Raw genomic sequence first — 18,414 nt, 5'->3', positions numbered from 1 at the left:
ACTGAAGGGAGCATGGTGACATAAGCTGTCCGCCAATGTGCTTGAGAGAGTAGTAGATTATATTAACGGTCAATTTGGAGTCTATAATTGGTTGCGCCCAGAGATGGTCTTCATATTCTGCCCATCCCATGTGTTTGATTTAGGGTTGCCACCTCTCTGATGCTCATCAGGAAGTCTAGCCTTCAGTATGATACCAGGGAGGGAGGTTGTTGTAGTAAGGAAGTAAATGAAATGACCAAACTTCACAGGGTGTGTGTTATGATTCAAATGTGATAACTTCCAACCCCCTGAAGACACTCGTTCAGTTTTAGAGGCGGTTTGTTGTTCTGTCGAGGATGTTTGTCTTTATTGCATCAGCGTCGACTGCGCAGAGAGCAGGCACTTTTAATTTAATATCAAAGTTTTGTTCGCACAAATACACTACATGTGTTTGTTAACTTAGCCTCTAACCATTTATATTATTTGGACACTAAGGCCCCGTTTACACTGCACACCAAATTGGATTTGTTTGCCCTCAAGTGACACAGCTCTCCAAAGTGTTTCAAATCTGATCTTTTCGCATCAGATTCAGGCCACATCAGGAGGTAGTCCAAATCCGATTGGAATCTGATCTTTTCAAATGTCAATCAATCATTCATCCATCCATTTTCTACCGTTTGTCCCTTTCGGGCTCGCGGGAAGTCGCTGGAGCCTATCTCAGCTGCATTCGGGCGGTAGGCGGGGTACACCCTGGACAAGTAATCGATCAAATTTACTTATATAGCCCTTAATCACAAATGTCTCAAAGGGCTGTAAAAGCCACAACGACATCCTCGGCTCAGATCCCACATCAGGGCAAGAACAAAACTCAACCCAATGTTAACAACAAGAAACCTTAGAAGGGACTGCAGATGTGGGGATCCCCCCATGGGTAACTGATGCATTGGATGCCGAGTGGATATGGTTAATAATGTGAGAGTCCAGTCCATAATGGGGTCAGCAGGGGATCCTCTTGCATGTAGACACGTCGGGGCGCATAGACGTCACCGACTGATGCATAAGGAGTGGTCACCCCCAAGTCCCGACTACATGTGAAAGTCCAGTCCATAGTGGGGCCAGCAGGGGATCATCTTGAATGGAGACAAGTCAGCAGCGCAGAGACGTCACCAATTGATGCAAAGAGGAGTGGTTCACACCAAGTCTCGATTTGGAACAGCTAGCGCGTCCTCCGTGGAGGCTGATCCGTGTTAACCTGATAACCTCTACACGCAGGAGAAGGGGGGCAGAGCAGAAAAAAGAGACAGCAGATCAACTGGTCTAAAAAAGGGTCTATTTAAAGGCTAGAGTATACAAATAGGTTTTAAGATGGGACTTAAATGCTTCTACTGAGGTAACATCTCTAACTGTAGGGCATTTCAGAGTACTGGACCACGAATAGAAGATGTTCTAAAGCAGTGGTTCTTAACCTGGGTTCGATTGAACCCTAGGGGTTCGGTGAGTCGGCCTCAGGGGTTCGGCAGAGCCTCCGCCGCGGAGGTCAAGACACACCCGACTCATTGTGTAAACAAAAACTTTCCCCTGTCGGCGTATTATGGATACCCCCAAACAATGTTCCCTCTAATTTTCCATATGTGTGAGCAAATGCAAAAACTCCTTGAGGATTCGGTGGAGCACATGTGATCGATGTCAGACGTGCACATGCACTGTGGTCACACCGGCAGCACACCTGTCCCAAACCTGACTAAATAACAAGTTCAATGTTTTATCATTGTAGTCAAATGACAGCAGTCATTTCCATGAGGTTATTTTCTAATATAAGTGTTTTGGCTCACTTACAATGACTATTACATATTGTTTTTCATGAGCTGTGTACTAGTATTATATGTCTGGGTGGGGGGTCCTACTTTGGAAATAATGTGTACCCCTTTCAGATATCGCATTTAGTTCCCACCAAAACATTCACATGTTGCACAATGAGATGTAAACATGGGATCATGTGTACATTCCTGTAACTTTCTGTTTGTAAAATATATCTTTATTAGTATTTCTTTAATATGATAACATCATTTTATGATTCCGGTTCGGTGAATGCGCATATGAAACTGGTGGGGTTCGGTACCTCCAACAAGGTTAAGAACCACTGTTCTAAAGCCTGCAGATTTTTTTGGGCTCTGGGAATCACTAATAAGCCAGAGTTCATAGATTTCTGGCCGGGACATATGGTTCCATACAATCAGCAAGATAGGATGGAGCTAGACGGTTTAGTATTTTATACGCAAGTAGCAAAACCTTAAAGTCGCATCTTAAGTGCACAGGAATCTAGTGCAGGTGAGCCAGTATAGGCGTAATATGATCAAACGTTCTTGTTCTTGTCAAAAGTCTAGCAGCCACAATTTGTACCAACTGTAATCTTTTAATGCTAGACATAGGGAGACCCAAAAATAATATGTTACAGTAATCGAGACGAGACGTAACGAACGCATGAATAATGATCTCAGCGTTAGTGGTGGACAAAATGGGACAAATTTTAGGGTTATTACTGAGATGAAAGAAGGCTGTTAACACTCTTAATGTGTGACTCACATGAGAGAGTTGGGTCGAAGATAATACCCAGATTCTTTACAGAGTCGCTCTGTGTAATTGTTTGGTTGTCAAATGTTAAGGTGTCAAATGTGACTTCAGTCCCAACGCAATGCGACCTGAATGCAACCCGTATCTGACTTTGTCGTCAGCTTTGGTGAGCTGCATCATTTGTGTGCTAGGTTACCAGAGCGCAAGTCCCTTTGTTCTTGCAACCAACCTTGCTTCATAAATTCTGGTTTCTCCGACCCCCCCACCCCCAAAAAAATATCTCAAACATTTTATCGAACACATTTTCTATTGATATCGAGTATGTTTCTATCGCAATATATGTTGATATTGGCTCAGCCCTACCTCTAACTATAAAACATCTTTTGTCAATCAAAAACATGGCGTGGGGAAAAAAAGCACAATGACAGCCGTAGCAAATCAATGACAAGCAGAAGACGTTCTGGTTTTTGGACAGTCAAAGGAAATGAATTAATGAATAGATAAATAAATGCATAAATTACAAAAATTATGTGGTATGAACATCTATTTGAAAAAAAAGTAAACATTATATTGATTTTATTTTGTTTTTATGTGGTGCACAGTTTATTTTAAACATTTTAAAAATACTTCTTTTAAACGAAAAGTACAGTGTTAAAAATTGGTTACTGTGTTAATTTATTCCGAACAAGCATACAATTACAATACGATACATCTCATAATTACAGTTTCTCTTTACAGCACATCCGAAAAACAGTAGGAAGAAGCAGCGCTTATTTAATAATCCTACTCCTTTTTGTATCATAGCAATTACTAACACATTTGTTACTTACTCATTCTGTAACACAACAATAAATAAATCAGTAAATAAATAGACAAATGAGTAAGTGAATAATTATTTAATACACAATTAACATAAAATCATGTTCTCATGAATAAATAGTTATGTAATTTATGGTTCACATTATGAGGTCCGAGAGCCAGCTCCAGCTCGTAGTGCCCAAGACCAGACTTAAAACCAGGGGAGACAGGGCCTTCTCTGTGGTCGGCCCTAAGCTCTGGAACACTCGGCCCCTCCATGTTCGAACTGCTCCCACAGTGGAGTGTTTTAAGACTCGTCTTGAGACCCACTTTTATTCTCTGGCTTTTAACACTACGTGAGTTGTGTGTCTGTTGTCCTCTGTGTTTTTAAAATTTGGATTTATATTTACTGTTTTAATTGGTTTTACCCTTTAAAATCGTTTTTAATCATATTTATTTTATATTGGTTTTATATGTATTTATTTTTTGTGTTTTTATTCAGTCATTGGTGGAGCTAAGGATAATATTTGAATATTGTTTTTAATATTGTTGTGCAGCACTTTGGAAACATTTTGTTGTTTAAATGTGCTATATAAATAAAGTGGATTGTATTGGATGAGATCAATAAGATTATCACATTTTTTCACAAGATTGGAGATGTTTATCAGGATTAATTTTCTTTGTACTTTGTGAAAACTTTGAGTTTGAACATTTTCTAAAACTGGATCATAGTAGTACATTGCTTTTCTAATCCATTGCATAATAAAGGTCTTAAGTGTTGTAGGTGTATACCGATGTTTTAAATTCGATTTTTCCCTAAGGTTATACGTCTTCTCTTTTGTTGAGAAGAATTGTACATTGTCGGGTAGCAGGTCATTATTTTAGCTAGGAAGTATTAAAAGTTAAACATTCAAATTTGATAAATGCCAAATTTGATGTATTTCCCATAACAATTCTAAACTGAATTCAACATAATGTCAAATTTCAAAGTGTTTTCAAAGTGTGAACTTACAGAATAGGATTTTATTCGATGATTTTTGTAGCGCTTTTGTAAGAACTGAAAATCATCATCGTCATTTGGCCTTTGCCGTAACTAAGGTATTTAAAAAAACTGCTTCTTGTTTTTTCCAGGCCTTCGCCACACTTTGAAGACTTGTATTTGACAGAAAACGTTCCGTCTTGATGGCATCTTTTCACTTCACGCACGTCTGATTGTACGTTCATTTTACAACTTTTTAAGGGGTACCTGCCAGCCAATGCAGAGAGGCGAGACAATGTCCTCCAGAGGAAGCGGCAGGAGTATTTTGGCTTCATCCAGCAGTACTACGACTCCCGCAATGACGAGCACCATCAGGACACGTACAGACAGGTATATACGTGCTCCCGCACAAACAAACACGACAACTGATTGGCCTTCCTGTTCCTTTTTAGTTGTTTTGTTTCACGTTGCCTCACCTGTCTGACTCCTTCAAGGACGGAATGAGATACGGAAAACAAAAGATTCCGTTTCCAATTACAAGAACCACATCTTTGTCTCTCAAGTATTGCCTCGCACGCCGTGCATGTCTAAGTGCGAGTCGGCAGGATGGCACCCTGTAGAAAGGATCACTGAAAGCAGTTGTTTAACAAAAAGTATTTTTGCACTGAGCCTATGTGATCCAACTCTGCTCGGAGTTTATCCGGTCAGCCTCGAGCTTCCGTCTTGCCCAAATGAGCACTGCTCTATGGCTTAGAAAATGAGCAAGTCTTACTTTAGCGTTCATGTCACGCTGATAGCAAACATACCAAAGCAAACTTTCTTATTTCACTTCAATTTTTTGCCACTTTGTTTTCTTGATGACTTGAGTTGTGTCCTGAAGCATCTTTTTATGCCTTTTTGCCAAGCTCGTCTGCTGACAAAGTGAGCACCAATTATTTTTTTCTGTAGCTCTTTGGCACTGTACTTGATAGCTTGGTGTGTGCATGTACTACTGTATTGATGTACAGTGTTCTTTTCGTGTTCACAGAGGTCAGTTGGAATCTGTCCAACTGTACCTGTACGTGGTCTTCTATCTGTCCGTCTGTCTCCTTTCAATATCGTGTTTATGTTTTTGGCAGCTTTGTTGGACAGATTTAGCGCGTCAGCATTTGGCTGGAGACATTGTAGAAATCCCATTTTGCTTTTTTGAGTCCTACTGTGTATTTTCTTTTTACCACCTAAAAGGAAAATGGTGTTGTATATTTGAAAAGCTTCACAATGCTACAGCTCGACCCGATTATTGGCTGCGATATTTGGCCTTTTTTAAAATTGGTATCAGCCTTATTTCTGCAATCAGCAGATACAATATATACACATATGATACCAGCAATTGGTATATAAAAAATACAGTAAATTGCGGACTATAAGCCACTACTTTTTTCCTACGCTTTGAACCCCGCGGCTTATAAAACGGTGCAATTAATTCATGGATTTTTCTTCGCTGATGGCCATAATGCAAATAGTTTTCGTAAAACACATGCAAAAACTTTTAAATGGTGTGTTTTTGGTTTGTGCTATGGCGCCATATTTTGGACGGGTTCGCTCACTGCAGGTGCTTCTGGAGGAACTTTTACCGTGTTTCCTGCTGTTTAAAGCTTTGAACCGAAAGTACTAGTTCTGTTCCGTCTGCTAATCGTCCATAGCGTTTCCACTCGTATAAATTGTTCATTTATCACTCCAAGCAACGTTTGTAAGTTATACAATATGACTAAAACAATTCTTACTTACTAAACCGTCCATGTGTGATGTCTTTAGGAGTGCTTTCATGCATGTTTGTACTTGGTATTATAATGTAATGAAGCTAGCGTCGTTAGCATTAGCTAATATGCTTACACGTTTACGGGTGTCTGTGTTAGTATTACTAACTTATAATGGCATTCTTTTCGTATTGTACTAGTTCCTGAGTAAATTCACCAAAACGTCACCGTGAAGTTATTGAGTCTGTTTAGCTGATTGAGAGCTAGCTTCCGCAGCTAGTGGGTCCATGATGACTTCTGTTTTGTTTGATAACTGTTTTACTGCCGTGTTACAGACACTGTTTGGAAACAATTAAGGTATGTAAATAAACATTTACAAAATGTTTCTGCGTAAATAACTCATTTCACAACCTATATACTGTATCTGCGGCTTATAGTCCGGTGCAGCTAATAATTGTCTTCTAAAATTTAGTGGTTGCGGCTTATATACCGGTGCACTCTATAGTCCGGAAAATATGGTAATTAGTGAGGTAGATAGTAATAACTACTGCTCTAGCACCAGCCCAATTGCCCTGCATGGAAAAGTTCCCTTTTTTTTCCAACCGCAGCGCTCACACGGCCATGGCCCCCATTTTATTTATTTTTTACCGGGACAACAGTTTTTGTTCTTTTGTTTTGTTTGTTTTCGCTACAATTCTCCGTCTGCAACATTCGGAGCGTGAGCTCATTAAAGGAGCGCGCAGAGTTTCATGTTCCGTTATTTAAATCAAATAATGCAACAGAGATGGATGGATATAAAGACGACAGAAAAGTTATCGCTGCCAAAAATTCCAACTTTGTGTGACTATCTTGATAAATCAAATTCTTATTCTATAAGTAAATTAGAGCAGGCAGCAGCTCACACATTCTCCTACTTTGTGTAACATCCAGAGAGAAATTGTCAGCCATCTTGAAAAATGGGTTAACTATAATCTACAAGAAGGAGCCCAGAATTGTTTTTATTTCAATGTTTGCAATATTTCAGGGTTCCTCATGACAAACCTTACAATGTATTAAATCCATAAACTGCTATAAAATTGAGTAGATGGCAAGTTATTTTGATGTGGATAAATCTCATATATTTACCAATTTTTCCAGGAGGTTTTAAAATGCAAATGTTGTTGCTTCTCTAACACACACGTAATAAATGGGTTTGTGAAATCCCCTGATGTTTTTTGCTGCTAAATAAGCCACAACATTAGCGCCGCATAAAACATTATGTCGCTACTGGTCTGTCGTTTTCTTAAAAAATAATGTTAAAAAATGATTTAAAGTCTTGACCAGCTGTTTACTGACATATTTTATTCCTGTTTAAATAACTTTTACTGCAAATGAATATCATCTCCAAATGTCTGCTTCCGGCCTCATTGACAACTAAGAATCGTATCGGCCCTGAAAAAAACATATACTGTATGGATCCGGCCACAAATACATTTGGATTTCCACAAATAGATTGGGCGCCACCCTCGCATCTGGTGCACCAGAGAATAAGAATATGTTGCAGGAAGTGTAGAGACAATTGTCTTTTCCCTACTTTTTGGGTCATGTGATCATTCACCCTGGAACTACTTGACACTAAGAGCATGATATCGGGTTTATTAGCTTAAGTCGACACTATACTTGGAGTGAGGAGGTTGTGCACGACGGGATGCATTTTTTTTGACCGCTTCTACGTTTTGGACTGTTTTGACTTAAAAATAAAATAAAATAAATTGCAGTATGCGATGGGCAAACAGCTGGTGGGTAGCGAGTACAATACTTACAGTATTAACACTTTGTAGGGCGCAACATGCAGCAAAGACTGAACTGGCCAACACAAACTATAAACTACTGCCATTTAACGTCTTGGACTTACAACTGTAATTGCAACTAAGTGTCCTACTTGCAAATGGGACTTAGAAATGTGATAATAAAACAAGATATAACAAATGGACAGCAGTTATAAGTTATTTTGTTGCATTTTATCTTCTATCTATACATATTACTGAGCAATATGTAGAATGTATTACAATTTTTTTGTTTTTAATTACGCTTTACTTCTGTTACTGTATGTAAAAACCTGCACTGCAACAACGTAATTTCCCCATTATTTACAAATAAATACAAATGTATTCTATCCGCTCATTTTTAAATGTTGCAAAAAATCTAATTGTATTCTTGAAACAATTTATATTATTAACACACACACACACACACACACACACACACACACACACACACACACACACACACACACACACACACACACACACACACACACACACACACACACACACACACACACACACACACACACACACACACACACAAGTACCATAAATTGATATTGTTGAGTACCGGTATCGATTCCCAGGTAATGGAGATTGGTACCGTATCGGTTAAAATGTGAACAGTACCCATACCTAGCGGAGATGGCCTAAAACAGGGGTGTCAAACTCATTTTAGCTCAGGGGCCGCATGGAGAAAAATCTGTGCGCACGCGGGCCGGACTATTAAAATCATGGCAAAAATAAAGACAACTTCAGATTGTTTTCTTTGTCTTACTTAATCCAAAAATAGAACAGACACATTCTGAAAATATTACAATAAAAATATAGAAAAAAATACCGGCAGCGGTAATGTTTAGATCAATGAAGGAAAGAAGAAAGGGAATGAATGTTTATAACTGAATAAATTTACATATGCATAAAATTTGTTTTATTTGTTATTCTTTTTTTTAATGAATTAACGTTTATGACAAACTTTTTCCAAAACACAATAGAGAATGTGAGATATAACAGGATAATGCATACATTTATAATTTTTTTTAAAAACGGTTACAAAAAAGTGGCACCCCAAAAATTTACTGTGGGACCCCATTTTTATGACTTGATTTTTAAAATTCCTAGCGCCAACACTGATGGAGTATTGGTGCGTGCAAAACAGCAGCAGGCGGCTGTGGCCTGCGGGCCGGTTCTAATACTAATCAAACATCATCCCGGGGGCCATAGATATTTCATATCCGGCCCGCGGGCCTTGACTTTGACACTAGGTCTGCAACTAACGATTAATTTGATAATCGATTAATCTGTCGATTATTACTTCGATTAATCGATTAATAATCGGATAAAAGAGACAAACTACATTTCTATCCTATCCAGTATTTTATTGAAGAAAAACAGCATACTGGCACCATACTTATTTTGATTATTGTTTCTCAGCTGTTTGTAAATGTTGCAGTTTATAAATAAAGGTTTAGTAAAAAAAAAAAAATATTTTTTTTTTATTAAAAAAAAAAACAAAACAAAAAAAAACTCTGCGCATAGCATAGATCCAACGAATCGATGACTAAATTAATCGGCAACTATTTTAATAATCGATTTTAATCGATTTAATCGATTAGTTGTTGCAGCCCTATTTGACACATGGGGCCTAAAAAAAACTCTTTCAAAAAATGTATTACAAATTGATATAGAAATAAATAAAAATCGCGATTCGGATGTGAATCAACTTCATATTTTCATGTAATTTTTGTAGCAATTTTGTGGCGGGTTTTCTATTTGTTCCACATCAAAAGACTTGACATTAACAACAGTGGCTGTGGGCAACCCCTTAAATAAACATTTTCGGTAATCATGGTAACAAATCGGCATAAAAATTCCACCATGCGTGGAACACAAAGTTTTTAGTCTCCGGCTAATGCCTGAAGTTGTACCTCAAGCTACCTACCTAAAGTTTTTAAAATGCACAGGAGGAAATTAAAACCAAGCAATTATTTCTCAGCAAGACTGATAGACCGGATTTGCCATTTTATTTTATGGGGCATTCGGGACCGCACACCCACGCCATAAACTAAATCCTGCTGCAAGGTGCGGAGAGTGATTGCATTGACGCTGCAATGCACACAGACGTTTTCGTCAATGCCATTGCCCCCATCAATAGTGATATCAACAACTTCTACCTTTCTGTTTGGAGTTTGCAGCGGTGTGTGAATGTTTGTGTGTCTAAAACATTCTCTCCCATGTTGCTGTCAGATCCAAATAGACATTCCTAGGATGAGTCCCGAGTCTTTGGTGCTCCAGCCAAAGGTGACAGAGGTAAGGGCGGACAGGACTGTGAGTAGTCTGTAACAACAACAACAAATCAGTCTCAGTGGGCTTGTCTCCAGCCGCTGTCCTGCATCCCTTCTGACAATTCTGTCCGCCTGTCACGTTGCTCGTCTGCTGTGGGGAGGACGCTCTGAAATGTTGCGCCGGAGGACGCCGACCCACTAACTGTTGCACCTCGCTGTCTGATCCGTGCTAACCTGCCCCGTTGCTTCAGTTTGTCTTTTATTTCTCTCCCTTTCTGTCTCTGCAGATTCACATTGACATACCGAGAACTAATCCTCTTATTCCTCTCTTTCAACAAGCTTCTGTCCAAGAGGTGAGATCCTCCTCCTTCAAGCCCTTGCACGCACGTCACCTCAGCCAGCAGGGCTTTCTTACACTCTTATTTTGAACTTTGAAGTTTAACAAGGGCTGGACAATACATTGGATTTCGATTTTGGCTTCTCACAATCATACAAATATGGTAATCGGAAACAACAAATAATGGGCCGCGAATGCACATTTTTAAGGTTGTAACATTGAAACGTGGATGTAAGTGAAAACAAGACCAGGGGCCGTACTTATCAAGCTTCTTAGAGTGCCATTTTACACTTAAGTCCTGAGAATTTGCGAAATTTAGTCCTACTCTCAAACTTAAGAATAAAAGCTTTTTATCAACGTTCTTAAGTAAGAATCACTCCTACTCTCCACGATATTTAAGAGACCTTCAGAGGTGTCTTAAGTGGTTAGGAGTTGCCAGCAGGGGATGGCACTGAGGCGAGAGAGACGTGCGCGAACGTTCAGGGAACGGAACAATGTTTTGTTTTTTTTTGATGACGAGCAGCTGATCAAACGGTATCGTTTAGACAGAGCGGATATTATTTTTGTCACAGATTTAATACTTTTCGATTCCTTGTTGATTTCTGCATGTGTCTGCAGTGGGCTAGTATATATAGAGCCACCCACACCAGTTTCAAATTAGTTGCCTAATTAATGAATTGGAAAGAAAATGTTATGACAGTAGCGTATGTGTGTGGCCGTGAGGTGAGTGACGTCAGTGAGTGTGTGGGCGATAGAAGTGAGGGAGCGGTAGCGTGAGTGCCGGCGGGGACTAGTTTGTTTTGTATTATTTTGTAGTTTATTGTCAAAATATACACTCCCATTGTCCACTTAAATATTTCCAAGATATTTCTTTATTCTTAGACAACGGATTCCCTTCCGTGATTGGTCATTTCTATGGACACAGAAATGACGTCACCTAAAATTCCGTTTACGGCACATAGTAATGTCGTAATTCAGCTCTGAGTGTGACACTTAAGATTCAGTCCTACACTTCGCTGAAAGTGTGAGTAAGACGCTTGATAACTAACTTTTAAGTGCAGCTTTCAGCGAAGAATTTATTTACTCTTAAGTCAACTCTTAGCAGACTTCTTAGGAGTAATTCTAAGAAGCTTGATCGGCCCCATGTCTACTGGAAGTTTAGGACCTCACCATGGTTGTTGCTTTTTATCGGACACACCACCAGTATGTCTAATCAATAATCACTAAACTCAGCAAAACAAGTATAGTATTTCTGCGTAGTCACAGAATTTGCCAATAAAACGGAATGTGCTTTTAAATGCAGATTATCAGGGAATTTGACGTAGATGTGAGTAAAATACAGGAGAATAATGTTTCCAGTAGGGCTGTGAGTCTTTGGGCACCACACGATTGGATTGGATTGTTGAGGGTAACAATTAGATTCAGAATATATTCTCGATTCAAAACAATTCTCGATTCAAAATCAATACTTTGCCAGTTCTATGATTAGCTACATTCCTCCATAAAATAAAAAAAACAGCTCTAATGTTTTTTTTGTATCACCTAAAAGAAAACTGGTTTTGTTAAAAAGAAAATTAACCAAACATTTAATAAAGTCAAATACAAATAAGGCTAGAGAAGTATCCAACACTTTTATTTTGTAAATTCAATCTGTACAGCAGACATGATCATCCCCATCAACAATATGATCAGCCTGAGTGGCAGGACAGGAAAAACAAACAAAAAAAAAATAGAAATTTTAAGAATTTGAAAAATTGATTGTGAATGGTTACAAATAAATTTGGCGATTAATTCGAAAATCGATTTGTTTTTGACACCCTTAGTGTCCGGTATCTCTCATTCGTCCTAAACTAAACAATGTCGAAACAGCGACTAAACTACAAAGCTAAAGCGAGGAAGAACAATCCATACACCCATAATACAGCTCATCTGCTTGTGTTGTTGTGAACGACATCATGGCTGTAAGTTCAACGTACAAATAGGACTGCAGTCGTAGAGGCTCTCTCTTTCCCGTTTTTTTTTTAACAGCCTGAAGTCGTCTCCTTACTCGTCAAGCTCGGAACAGCAGAACACTTACCCCCTTCACAATAACAGCGCGGTGCATAACATCTGGTCTGAAATAAAGGTTTTTAAAAAAGTACCTTACACAAGCATATGGTACTTAAAACACATGTTGATACATTTACAAGAAAATATTATGCTTTGACATAAAATATTGGTCGAAATTGTCCAAAGATGTATCGCACCAATAAATGGGAGGATTTTTGTATTTTAGTAAAAAAAAGTTATGATACTAAAAGCACACACTTAATGGTGGTAAAAAAAAGATAAAAAACAATTAAAAAAATTACAACTATAAAACTGAACATTATGTTTATTATACTGCTATTATTTACATTTATTGTTGTTACTACTATTATTAACTTTTTGTTTATTTGTTACTAATTTATGTCAGTTTTTTATGTAATTATATTTAAATTAGGGCCGTTAAGTGATGGATTTTTAAAATCCGATTACCGGTAAGCACACTCTTCAAGTGTGATTAATCTGAGGTTACTATATGCTTTTATGTGTAAAATTTGCTTAAGGAAATATTGCAATATTTGGATACAAATACAATTTTGTATTCAAAATGTCAAGCAGGAACATTTTTTTTAATGTTTTACTGATCTGCAAGTCATTGATTTGCTCAAAACTTGGTGAAGGTAAGTATAGTAAGAAATAAGTGCACAATTTGAAAGTCTTTGATAGCAAACTGGGTACAGATGTACAGTATATTAATAGTAGTGTAATAAGACACATATAAACAACTTTACATAGTGCATTTACTCTTTAGTTTAACCAGTTGCATAAACAAAAAAGCTTGTTTACCTTTCCAAATGACAGAGCCTATCTCTTTTTTGTACAAACTACCTCTAGTTTGTATGACGGTAGTTGGCGACATGAACGACATTTTGCAGCACTTGGGACTTCAAAGATGTTAAGTGGCTTACAGGCGGTGGCTGTCCATTTTGAAAAGGCGTTGTTTAATTTATCTGTGGTAAACGCATATAAACTCAGCCAGCATAGTTTGTTGTCCATGTAGCATTAATGCTAGCGGCGCCATGTTTCGCTTTAATACACTATTTTAAACTTGATGTGCGCTGATGATAAGAAAGTAATACCCTCTAATTACCTCAGTTTTATCTGAAGTTCCGTCGAAATTTGTTTTAAAGGACGCAAAACACACCTATCATCTTATTGGCGTGTGACGTGATCACTGCCTGTGCAATGCGCGCCACCCTCCGGCGGTCAAAGCAAACACTGTGATTAGTCTTCAATCATTTGTGATAACGCAATAGTTTTTAAAAAAATAATCACATGCGTTAACGCGTTAACATTGATAGCCTTAATTTAAAGTTGAGTTTTGGTGGTACAATAAATACTCCTATTTTAAAGTCAATGACTAACCGTGTTATTAATCGTGATTTCAATATCAACCAAAATAATCGTCGTCATTGTCTATGAATGTTCTCATTCATCCAGGTCATTGTAATCTCAGGGCATTCAATCGATCGCAACTTGACTGTTTGGTTTGTATTAGAAGACGTTTCGCCTCTCATCCGAGTAGGCTTTATCAGTTCGTGCTCATAGACTTAGATTGGTCAGGTCTAGTCTAAATCTAGACGATACCGAAACGTCTTCTCAGACAACTCAAACAGTCCGGTTGCAATCGTCATTATTATTTTTGCCCAAATGGTCCAGCCCTCAGTTTACCATGTGTAGTCGTGAAATACATCTGGGTCAGAATAGGATGTAAAAAAGCCCCTGCTGCATGGCACACACACTTGCACCACATTTACAATCAAGCATGGAATCAAATGCACATAATTATCCTCATGGTCTGCGCTCCTGTAAATGCCTATAAGGGCTTTGTAAGTGCTATTGTTGCATCACTGTTGTTGTTCAAGAGGAAAACCTTGTTAATTAAACTAAACAGTCGCTATCAAGGCACATTAGTGAAACATAAACCAATGCACACACTCCCATGCCAAGATGTACGGTCCCTAAATCTAATAGGTTATGCGTTAGATTTGATTTGCCTGGCATTCTGTACTTATTAACCACTAGCTTGAGGAAAAAATACAATAAAAGTACATAATGAGATGCAGCCTAATGAGGTAGCCAGGTCCCCGTGTTGACGCACCTACAAACAAGCGTGCACATACTTCCACTCATTAAAGCATGGTGTACTTGTGTGTAGGACGCAGGAGAGGTGCTGTATTAACATTTGTCAGTACAGAAACACATTAGCAGTCACATTGCACCTTCCCTTTGCCCCCCAGTGTAAATAATACAACTCAAGGCTGTCTGGATGCAGTGCAGAATAATCTGGGATCATATGTGGCGTAGATTTATCTCCATCACCTTTTCCCACCAACCTTTGTTCGCGTGTAAATTCAAAGCACTGATTTGAAATATCCCTGCCCTGGCGCATTCCGCCATGCACCAGACTCCAAAGGGGCCTTTTTATATGGTTATGCTTGCTGCAGTGCCACCTGAAAATCACCCCTGCTTCATTTCATTCAGTTGTTTGTTTCTGCAGCGCCCTCGCTCCCCTCCTCAACCCCCCACGGGGCTCAGTGAGATTTAGGCAGTCAACAGTCTGTTCCATCTCTGGCAGCGCGGTATATTGAAGCCATTCTGCGGGGATTCCATAAGTGATAGCTAAGTGTTTGTGTTCCTCCTGTTTTTGAACAGGTGACTTGTTGACAATATACTGACAATCACGTTGTAAAAACGAAATAAAGTGCCTAATTTGGACTTCCAATTTAGATTATATTCGGCTTTATTGTCAAGTAATGCATTTTTAAAATGAAAACGCTCCTCAGAAGCTGTGCGGTTTTGAAGTTTGTTGCTTAAGTAGACAGTGCTTTCAATGATTGAGGTTTCAATTTACATGGGCCCCGGTTATGGATGAGCCTTATAGCCGAAGATCTATATCGCAATATATAATGCAGTCTCCTGCCATACACAATATATTATTCTGTATATAAATGATAATACAACCATTTCAAAACGGGTTGTAAAGGCTTCTGTGCGGTAACATATTGCGTTATTTCCGGGTGTATTATTTTGTCCAAAATATTATTAATCTGCTTGTTAATTTACTGTTAATATCTGGTTACTTTTTGTTGTAGCATGTTCTATCTACACTTCTGTTACAATGTATCGGATTTCTACGCAATGGAGTGCACCCGATATATAAGCCGCACCCACTAAATGTAAAAAAAAAACAAAAAACATTTTTCATATATTAGCAGCACCGGACGATAAGCCACAACGTTTTGAAATGAGAAAGATTTTGTTTATTTACATACCTTAATTGTTTCCAAACGGTGCCTGTAACAAGGCAGTAAAACGGCTGATCAAATAAATCGTCGTCGTGATGGACCCACTAGCTGCGGAAGCTAGCTCTTCAATCAGCTAAACCATACTTGCCAACCCTCCCGTTTTTACCGGGAGACTCCCGGTATTCAGCGCCTCTCCCGATAACCTCCCGGCAGAAATTTTCTCCCGACAAACTCCCGGTATTCAGCCGGAGCTGGAGGCCACGCCCCCTCCAGCTCAATGCGGACCTGAGTGGGGACAGCCTGTTCTCACGTCCGCTTTCCCACAATACAAACAGCTTGCCTGCCCAATGACGTCATAACTGTAGAATGATCGAGGGCGAGTTCTTGGTTTCTTATGTGGGTTTATTGTTAGGCAGTTTCATTAACGTCCTCCCAGCGCGGTAACAACACACAACAACAGCAGTCACGTTTAGTCTACCGTAAAGCAGTTCGTCTGCCGTAAACAGCAATGTTGTGACACTCTTAAACAGGACAATACTGCCATCTACTGGATAGCCTCCAGAACACTGAAATTCAAGTATTTATTTTATTTATATGTATAATAAAATAAATAAATATATATATATATATGTATATATATATATATATATATATATATATATATATATATATATATATATATATATATATATATATATATATATATATATATATATATATATATATATATAGCTAGAATTCACTGAAAGTCAAGTATTTCATATATATATATATATATATATATATATATATATATATATATATATATATATATGTATATATATATATATATGTATATATATATATATGAAATACTTGAGTTGGTGAATTCTAGTTTAAATATATTCCCCTCTTAACCACGCCCCCACCTCCCGGTATCGGAGGTCTCAAGGTTGGCAAGTATGAGCTAAACAGAGAAAATAACTCCACAGTGACGTTTTGTTGAATTTATGAAACTGAAACAATACTAAAAAAAATGCCATTGTAAGTTACTGATAGTTAACAAGTTAGTTTATTAGCTATTGCTAACAACGGTAGATTCATTACATTACAATAGCACGTACATCGTACAGACATCACACATGGGACGGTTTAGTAAGTATGAATTGTTTTAGTTATACTGTAAAACTTACAAACATTGCTTGGAGTGATGAATGAAGAATCTATACGAGTAAAATTTCTATGGACGGCTAAAAGACGGAACAGCACTTTTACTTCCAGTTGAGAGCTCAGACTAAACAGAAGGACTCTGCAGCACTTGCAGTGAGCAAAATCGTACAAAAGATGGCATCACAGCACAAACATTAAAACACTTTTTAAGTGTCTTTGCTTGTTTTTAAAAAAAAACAAAAAAAAAAACAACTTTTGGAATTATGGCCGTCGGCAAAGAAAGTCCATAAATTAGCTGCATCATAGGGATCAAAGCCTAGGAAAAAAATAATCATTGGAGCGAATCTCCAATTGCTGCTTGGAGTGAGGAGAAGTTTCACGTCCATGTTTGAATTACAGTTAAGTGCATTGAAAACGTAAAATGTTAATTGTTACCCAAACTGCTTCAGTTACAAGCTCAGCAGAAACAAAGACAATAGAGAGGATGTCCTATCTGAGATTTTCGTCAAAACATGTCAAATCTTTTCTCATACCAATCACACACGACCAATAGGCGGCTTCCTAATAATAGCGCCACGCTTCACATCCGGTTTAACCAACAAAACAATGGAAAATCATCTGACAGTACAATCATGCTATTCTGTTACTCTGTGCTATTATGTAATATAGCCAACTAAATAAATGTTTTTTGGCAGATTGATATTAAGTGTATTGTAATGGAAGCAGCGATGTAAAGGAGGAAGACTTTCTCTCTGTGAACAAGCTAGTCTTCTACTTCGTTACCACTGAGACGGCTTGATATTGCAGTCATGCCTGCCACTGCCCTCTGCAGCCCACATCGGGGGATTACAGTTCACTCGACAATATTACCGTCACTATGGTGTACTCTTTTATAACCTGTTCTGATTGATCGTCCGCAATTGCAGAATGTTTAACAGGCTGAATATTATATGTTATTAATAAATAATCAGATAAGGTTAAAACATTGTCATGCAGAGATATGAATGCCATTAACTTGCACTACTGTGCAGACGTTTGGGCCAATAATTACATAAGCACACTATATTCACTCATCGCCCTGCAGAAGAAAGCAATAAGGGTAATTTATAAGGCAGGATATAGGGATCACACAAATACATTTTTCTTACACTCAAAACTATTGAAGTTTAAAAATCTTTTGTAACTACAAACAGTACAAATGACATATAAAGCAAAATAAAGTGTAAAGTAGGTACAAGATTATTGATATCATTGTATATATTATTATATACAATGATATTCTATCATTGTATATAATAATAATGATGATAAGACAGTTTATTTGATTCATAAATAAGGGTTTAGAGTAAATATGTTTCATTTCTTCCCACTCCTTTTTGGGTATGAAAAAAACCTAACCATTATGTATTATGTTTTATTTTCTATGCGTTTTCATTTTGAAA

At 38.0% G+C, this 18,414-nt stretch overlaps 1 protein-coding gene across 2 annotated transcripts in view; it reads left to right on the top strand.

Moving 5' to 3' along the window:
- Positions 1–18,414, top strand: part of tbc1d22a (TBC1 domain family, member 22a) — a 283,486-nt gene that overhangs the window by 65,101 nt on the left and 199,971 nt on the right. The window contains exons 7-8 of one of the 2 annotated variants that reach the window (XM_062064592.1): positions 4,589–4,717; positions 10,441–10,506. In XM_062064592.1, the coding sequence (XP_061920576.1) occupies positions 4,589–4,717; positions 10,441–10,506 (195 nt within the window). Of the gene's footprint in view, positions 1–4,588; positions 4,718–10,115; positions 10,179–10,440; positions 10,507–18,414 lie in introns of both variants that reach the window. The other variant, XM_062064593.1, reaches the window with a different exon arrangement.

This window comes from Entelurus aequoreus, linkage group LG12 (assembly GCF_033978785.1).
Source record: "Entelurus aequoreus isolate RoL-2023_Sb linkage group LG12, RoL_Eaeq_v1.1, whole genome shotgun sequence".
Taxonomy (NCBI): domain Eukaryota; kingdom Metazoa; phylum Chordata; class Actinopteri; order Syngnathiformes; family Syngnathidae; genus Entelurus; species Entelurus aequoreus.
Note: the sequence above shows the minus strand (reverse complement) of the source record. Positions and strands in the feature narration are given on the sequence as shown.